Source organism: Miscanthus floridulus, chromosome 10, assembly GCF_019320115.1.
Source record: "Miscanthus floridulus cultivar M001 chromosome 10, ASM1932011v1, whole genome shotgun sequence".
Taxonomy (NCBI): Eukaryota; Viridiplantae; Streptophyta; class Magnoliopsida; order Poales; family Poaceae; genus Miscanthus; species Miscanthus floridulus.
Window position 1 is genome coordinate 73,210,566 of NC_089589.1, and position 7,713 is coordinate 73,218,278.

Consider the following 7,713-nt stretch of genomic DNA (forward strand, 5'->3'; position numbering starts at 1 on the left):
GAGTGGAAGTCATGTCCCAAGCCTAGTGTCTAGCTTGATCGTGCTACGCATGCTGGGTCATTTCGCTGCATGCCCTGCAGACGCCGTCTGTGTTGGGCCCATTAGCACCCCATTATCGCGTGGCCGCGACATCACGCCACACTCACCGTCCTCGCATACTATGCGCTTCTCCTATTGGCTCTCGGTCCTCCATCGTCATCTCTGTACTGGACCCCCCCCCTCTTTACTTTACCTCTCCTCTCCTTTTCCTTGTTTTGGGGACATGACCACCCATACGCCTCTCCGCTGAGCGAATCCCCCCTCTCTCTTATCCTCCCTCTGTTCGAGCATGCACAGGTAGCGCACCATGGCCGACATTATCCCCACTTCGTGAATCACCAGTGCCTTCTGTCCCCACCGTCTCCACTTCTGGTGCACTGTGCCCCACCTCCGTTCACCTTTATAAGATGCCCTTGCTCTCCTCCTTCATCCCCATCCCCCTCAAATCTGAAGTAGAGCTACGAGATCCAGTCGTTGTTCGTGGAACTAGGGTCGTCAGTCAGAGGTGATTGCATAATCCAGGAAGAAGGAAGGATCTAGATTTCTATCAAAGACGTTCAAGCCCCTTTGGTTAGTTTGGTCTCAGGGTTCACGATGTTTGAGTTCTCAGTCTCCTATTTTTGGATCTGTTGGACATACGCCATGTTTTGGATAATCATTTTCTTGTTGTTTTTACATTGCCCTCGTCTATCCTAATTTCTAGATTAAGTCTTGGTTGTACTAGGTTGCTCTTAACCATGTATCCCTAGATCCCTATGTGGTTTAGTGTTCGACATCGTATAATCTTTCATGCAATTTCAGATCTACGAAATGTAACCGTGTTTCCCCTCTTCTGATTCTTGCTTCGAATCTCGGGATGAGATTCTTTTTAGGGGGGTTGGTTGTAACACCTCTGGTATTACGAGCTCACTTAGCACCTAGATTAAGGCCTAAAAGAAATTATCAAGGTGAGTTTCTTGGATGTTAGAGTTAAAACTCGCATAAAGGTGCTAATGAAAATCCCGATAAGGAAATAGACGGGTAGTTTTGATCGTTTGGCACGAAAAACAATTTTTGTAAACAAAATGAAATATAACTTGTATTTAGTACTTAAATAAAAATTTGAAGTGCAAGTTAGTAGATGAGAATGTAACTTTTGTTTTAGTGAGTAGAAGTTGTTCAATAGTATATCTGATAGCTCAGAAATCAAATCCGAAATTTAAACTAGACCTTTCATGAATCGGCAAGAAGTTGAAATTATAGTTAGGATGCTATTTTTGACTATTTATATTAAGCAAAATAGTAAAAGGGTACTTAAGTATTTTGCTCCTATGGGTAGTATGCAGTATGGGCTAGGTCATGATATATTTGTTAGTTGAAATCGACAAGGTTTAGACCTTTTAAAATTAAGGCAAAAGCGCTGGTGGATGTTAGTTCAAAACCGAAATCTATAGTTTTCTAAGTATGGAAAGGTAGTAGACAATGTGATCTTGGCATTTGATTTCTAACAAAAATGTTTAGACACTAGCTGCATGTTTTGGTATTGCTGATTGCCTCTAAGTGAGCACTTGAGAACGGTATAGGTTGTAGTGGTGTTGGGTGTTACGTTGCTCTATTAAAAATTGCTCGAACTTCGTGAGAACACGCTGCTATCAGGCTATTGGCGCTCCATTCGTGAACCGGTTTTCAACGTGATGAACCCCTATTGGCCTCTCGCTATCTCCCTCTCTAGTTGTTCCTTGGACGTGCGGTTTGCTTTGCCAGCTAGGTGTTAGTATCGGTCCTTGGTTCATAACTTTGGTTGAACCTCTACCGAGCTGAGTTTGAAGTTTGGCATGCTCCAAAAATCGTGCAAGCACGTAGTTCGCCCGTTCAGACCTGGGGACGCGGTCACCGCTCCCGGTGTCATGCCGCTGTGTGCTACTAGCATTGCAATTGGCTGGTGCTACCACGCCCTGTGCCACGCATTGGTTGGCATACCCCGTGGCTGTGACCACTGCTTCGCTGGCCAGCTGTGTGGCCTTTGGCTGCCCGCTGGGCTAGGTGTGGCCGCTACCGCTCTACGTCGTGCATGGATCGTGGTGGAACAACGGCCAACCTCGCCCTATCGTTGTGGCAGTCGCTCCACCCTTCGTCCCACCTACCGTGTCGTGCCTCGGTGTATGCCATTAATTCCATGACTGATCGTGGCCCCAAGTACAGTGGCAATGTGATGCTCCACTGCCCCGCCCTGCTTACGCTAGCCGACGCCAGTGAGCCATGTGGGTCTTACCGCTCCATTCAAGGGCGTTGTGCCAAGTCCCTTGGGCCGTCACCGTATGCACGTGTTCTTGCTACCGCCTTTGTGTGGAGCCGCCCGTCTTAATTCGCTCACTCTCGCGTAGGTGCACGCTCCATGGCATAACCACAACTAGAGCTCCGCCGTTCCGCCCTCCAAATTTGCTTAGCTCAAAGCTTTCCAGTCTAATTACTCGCGTCGGTGAGTAGAATAGGAAGTTAGCTGGATGTCCCATTCTCGTCGAGCTCAGCCATGGTCTTTTGGTGGCCAATTTAGGGTTTTCCTCGCCGCCGGTCATCCCGCCGCCGTGGGATGGCATGTTTGGGGGCAAGGCGTTACGCTTGGTTTTAGTTCGATTCAATCTGGATATAGGCTCATCTTGATATTTTTGTGTCGGTGCGCGCCTTAGCTCCGTCTGGGATGCCGCCGGTGGTGAGCTGACGCATCGGTGGCCGCCTAGAGCACCGCCGCCCCCGCCAGCTCGCGCGAGGCGAGGCCACCTCGGCACTCATCCGCCTCAACCAGCACCATAGCGTGAATCCCGATGAGCTACTGATGCTTCCTCGCTACCTCTACCCTTCCGAAGAGCGTGTAGGTTCGTCGGACGGCTGCGCCATCACCGCGATCCACCACCTACCGCAGCAGCATACCCTAGGGTGCCACCCAATGCTCCACCGCTTCCAACTGTCATCGTCTGGATCATTGATGGTGGTCGGCTCTTTAGTTTGTCTAGAACGGGCCCCTATTGCTTGGCACGACCGCGGTTTGCCATCGGTCGTTGTGCCGGCGAACGCGATGGCATCAGGGACCGTCCTGTGGTGAAGACGGGATAGTTCAGGGGCTTAGCTGCAAAAGGCGCGTCTTTGCGGAATAGTGCGTAGGTGCTCCACGTAATAACTCACTAGGTTAGGTGCTCTTTCACAAAATGTGCAAGAGCACTCGCGCTGCAGGTCTATTGGGTCGGCCTACTACACGCATGGGTTCCCCGTCGCGGGCCATTTAGGTTGCTGGGCCGAATAGTTGGCCACCAGCCTTTTCTTTTTCTAAAGCATTTTCCAAATTAGTTCTAAGGTAAATTTGTAAATTCAAGATAAATTCGTGTGAATGTCCAAAAATAGTGAAACCAATTTTGTTAGGGTCCTAAAATCATGATCTATGGGAGCTGGAAGACTTGTCTCTTTCTTGTCATGGGTTCCGGCTCTTTCCGAACCGACTGATTGGAGGTGGGGATGGTGGAGGTCTAAGCACCGCATTGAGTCCGGGACTCAGGAGCGGGGGCTTGGAGTCCAAGTTTGGATGGGGATCTGGACCCCATGACAGGAGAGTGGTAGGTTGGTCTTGCTTGTGCTTGGGGTACAAGCGGGGCGTGTGTTTCGGGGTACCTAGCTGTGATACATTGATTCGTGAATCACCGCATGATGCGGTACGGCATGACTATGATCTAGCACCGTAGTAAGAACTAGAACATAAAAAAAGGTAAAATGGTTCTGACTGCTTATCACCTGCTTGAAAGTAACATAGGTGCTTACATAGAATGGTAGTTAATGAATCAATATGGACTGCTAATAAAAGTTGAATATAAGGACGCACGTTTAGTAATGCTCCTGCAAATGCAATAAACCCACAAGCCAGATAGCCTTGCATATCCTTGGAGTCTTTTTTTTCCTCCTGACGGGTAAGTCTTGCGGAGTACAATTAAGTACTCAGGGTTGTTCTACCCTGTTGTAGGTGACAGGTGGATGATAGAGCTGATACTTGTGTGCGGGAACCTTCTGGTGGGCTCAGTGGGGATTTCCTTTCCATTGCGGACATAGAGTTTATTTGAAACTTCCACCCAAAATGTTTTACAATGGAAAAACTTATAAAATGTTATTATTTATACAACTGATCATCATGTTAATGTTTAGCTTGTCATTAAATGATTTTATTTCCACTGAAACTCTGATAACATGGTTATATTCCGCTGTTATAAATAATAAATAATATACTCTGATGTTGCATGAAAAGTAATGTAAGAATTGGCTAAAATGTTGTAAGTTTTATTCTCCCATTTATGATCCTATTAAAAAATATGGATTTTTGCGTTCTCCCATGGGGTGTGCTCGACAGAACTGCATAGTTTGGTGATCTCTCTTGGGTACTTAGTGTCTAATGAAAGACGAGTACCCTTTGGAGGGCATTAGATTAGGCGGATCTGCCACAGGGGGGCTCATGCTGCCGCCGATGCCTCCATCTTGCAGGCCAGAGTGAAGGAGGCCCCCATAGCCCACCATTCCGAGCCACCCTTCGCCATGGGAGTTGAGGTCGAGTGCCGCCATGCCCATCCGGGGAGCATTGACGTTGCTCGAGCCCGGAAAGGGATATGTCGCGTCGGAGAAGATGTCGTAGCCACCGACGGGGGAATACGGATCAGGCTACGACAGGAAGTCCCTGGTGTGGTCGCCGTTGCCGTAGCCATCGCCGTTGTAGCCGTCCATGTGCGACACGTGGATCTGGATCTAGCGGCGGGGAGGACAAGCTGCAGCTACGCAATGGAGAGGAGCTAGATCTGGGCGGCGGCGAAGGGCGAGAGCGAGGGCGGCAGCAGGTGGGAGCGGGGGAATGGATAAGGGTACCGAGCGAGCGGGGTGGGTGGGTGCGGGGGTAATGAGCATCCAGCTCGCGCCCTCATGCGTTTTTGCCCAGTTTTGGACCTCTTGGGTAGCAGATGGCAATAGTTTAGCATCCCGGGATTTGCTCTTTTTTGCCCATGGTATTTAAATCCATTTTGTCAAAAGATGGGTTAAAACTGTTGGCCAAAACTTTAGCACAAGGAAATAAACAGGGCCTTAGTCAATGGCCTTATTGACAGCTTGGAGAAAGTTGTCTAAAGTCCAAACTGATGCTGCATATTTTTCTCTTATTGATTGTATGTCATTAAAAAAGATCACAATACCATGTGAGTCCCTGAAAAAGTTCAGCGGTCTTCAGCGTCACTGCTCTAACTTTTTTGTGCCCTCCATGCCACTGCCGTCAGTTTGGGCTCTAACGTCGTCAAACTGCAGGTATGAAAAGTCAAAATTACCCTTAAGTCTAAATATGTCATTAAATTTTTTCAGCATCTTAATGACTTCAAATGAAAAAACTCAAAACTAGAAAGTTGTAGATCTCGTCGAGATCTATAATTTTCATATAAAAATTATCTTCATTTAATTCTGCAAAAAATATGACTTGATATGATTAATATATCTTAGAAAAATCATACCTTTTTTTACGGAATTAAATGAAAATAATTTTTATATGAAAATTATAGATCTCAACGAGATTTACAACTTTCTAGTTTTGAGTTTTTTCATTTGAAAACATTAAGATGTTTAAAAAATTAATAACATATTTAGACTTAAAGGTATTTTCGACTTTTCACACCTGCAGTTTGACGGCGTTAGAGTCTAAATTGACGGCAGCGGCATGACGGGCACCAAAAAAAAGTTGAAGCAATGACGCTGAAGACTGCTAAACTTTTCCATAGAGTCACGAGGCATTACGATCTTTTTTTAATCGCACACGAGAAATTCCGCCCTGAATGATCCAACAAAACAAAAGGAGACTCGCGCAAGAGTGCGTCAACCCACGTTCCCCCTCGGTTGCCCTCGCCGGAGGAGGAGAGAGAAGGACACCGGAGATCCGCCATGGCCGCCGCCGCTGCTGCCGCTGCCGCCGTCCCTCCTGGTACGTGCTGCACAGCCTTGACCTTCCATCATCCCCTCCCGTGCACGTCTCTCAAGCTGAAAAAGCTCCAATAGAAGTTGCTTGTTTGATTGCAAAGTAGGTGTATTTCTCTCGTATCTCTTTGCCCGATCTATGCTGGATTGCTGGTTACCTCGCCCCCCATAGGCGATAGCTAACACTTTCTGCTGCCAATCGCCATGTGGCATGTGTTTCCTTCCTCCCGTCGCCTCCGAGCACAGGCTACTTCGTCGGCCACCCGTTGCACTACCAGGACCAGCAGCCACAGGCGGAGCCGCCGGCGGCGGCGGCGGAGGCGGCCATCGACGACCAGAACGCTGTGAAAGCACAAGTCCCTGGTGCGTTCGTGTTTCAGTTCAGTTCTTGCTTCCAGCTTCCTTCCTTCCCTGATTTCTCTTTCTCTTCTAGTAAACTTTTCCCATTGCATTTCGTGTTAATTTTTTTATGAAACTGGATCGGGATTTTTTTCCGGGCAAGAGCAGGTTACTACAAAGGGCGTGTGCATTCGAGACCAAGCGATGGCACTGAACACAATAACAACGCTGATGCTGCAGTTCGGCCGAATCGAGAACCGGGCTTCCTTGCCAAATTGTAATGAACCGTTTGATGTATGCTTTGACTTGTGTAAAGACTACTCAGAGCTCAAATCTGCTAATTGCCGTCAGTTTCAACGGTTTGATGCATGGTTCTCCGTTTGTTGTGCTCAGGTTCGGCGGGTGCTTCTCCGGCAGCAGCGGAAATTCGAATTAGACCCGTGAGGCCATGACACATCCCTGCGGGCAGTTCAGTGAAGGACATTTCTGGCTCAGTACGCATCGCACTGGTGCTTGTCTGGACGGATTGCAGTTGCAGGATCTTGAAATTCTCTGTTCTTTGTCAATTTGTAGCATCTTATTCTTAGCTAGAGTCAGTGAGGTTGTTCGCTGCACATGTTACCATTCGATTTTCGCTGCACTGTGTAAACTGTAAAACGGAGGGTTTATTTCATTCCTATAAAATATGGTGCTGTGTGTAAAGCCGGACCATTTTATGAGCAAGTTGGCAACTTTCCTTTTTTTTGGTATAAACCTCAGTTCAGTTGTCATAAGAGTTCTCCCCCGAATTGATACAAAACACTTTGGCTGAAGAGTTTTCACATCCAATGGGCTCTCTTTCCCGTAAATTGGATCAGTGGAGAAATTTCTTTTGAGAGCAATGGCCCTCTAAAGTATACTAATCTAATCTAGAACGCCACATGATCAGACAGCGGGAGAAGTGCTTATAAGGTACTCATAGTTTAAAATAACGGGCTATAGTAAATAGCGGCATCTTTTTGTCAGAGGATATACAGCTACAGCGCCGCTATAGCGGAGCTATGCCAGATAGCGGTTTATAAGAAAGTCATAAAAAAATATGAGTAATTGATTCATAAAAACATAGCAGTCATGAAATTTGATGAACACAGATATATTTTCAAGGTTCTAAGGATGTAGGAAACAAAACTTGATATGATATTAGAGCAAGATTCATGAAACTCAAGTGTTCAATTTTGCTAAATACCAACTTTAAACAAAATATAAATAGGTAATAATTAGATTGTCACTATTATACCCGAAATTGAAATAGCGGCGCTATTTCAAAGCTACGGCTAAGCAATTTAGCGACGTTATAGCGCAATATAGCTGTCGTAGTTGACATAGCAGCAAAAATGA

General features: G+C 46.8%; 1 protein-coding gene across 2 annotated transcripts; it reads left to right on the forward strand.

The window, feature by feature from the left end:
* The first annotated feature begins 5,874 nt into the window (after window positions 1-5,874).
* LOC136484878 (uncharacterized) lies at window positions 5,875-6,972 on the forward strand. 2 transcript variants are annotated; one of them, XM_066481849.1, is made up of 4 exons: window positions 5,875-6,004; window positions 6,244-6,360; window positions 6,505-6,630; window positions 6,730-6,972. In XM_066481849.1, the coding sequence occupies exons 1-3, from the start codon at window positions 5,965-5,967 to the stop codon at window positions 6,615-6,617; spliced, it is 270 nt and encodes an 89-aa protein (XP_066337946.1). In that variant the 5' UTR covers window positions 5,875-5,964; the 3' UTR covers window positions 6,618-6,630; window positions 6,730-6,972. The 2 variants fall into 2 exon arrangements, with proteins under 2 accessions (XP_066337946.1, XP_066337945.1); XM_066481848.1 differs by having other exon boundaries at window positions 6,505-6,613.
* Window positions 6,973-7,713: the final 741 nt, after the last annotated feature.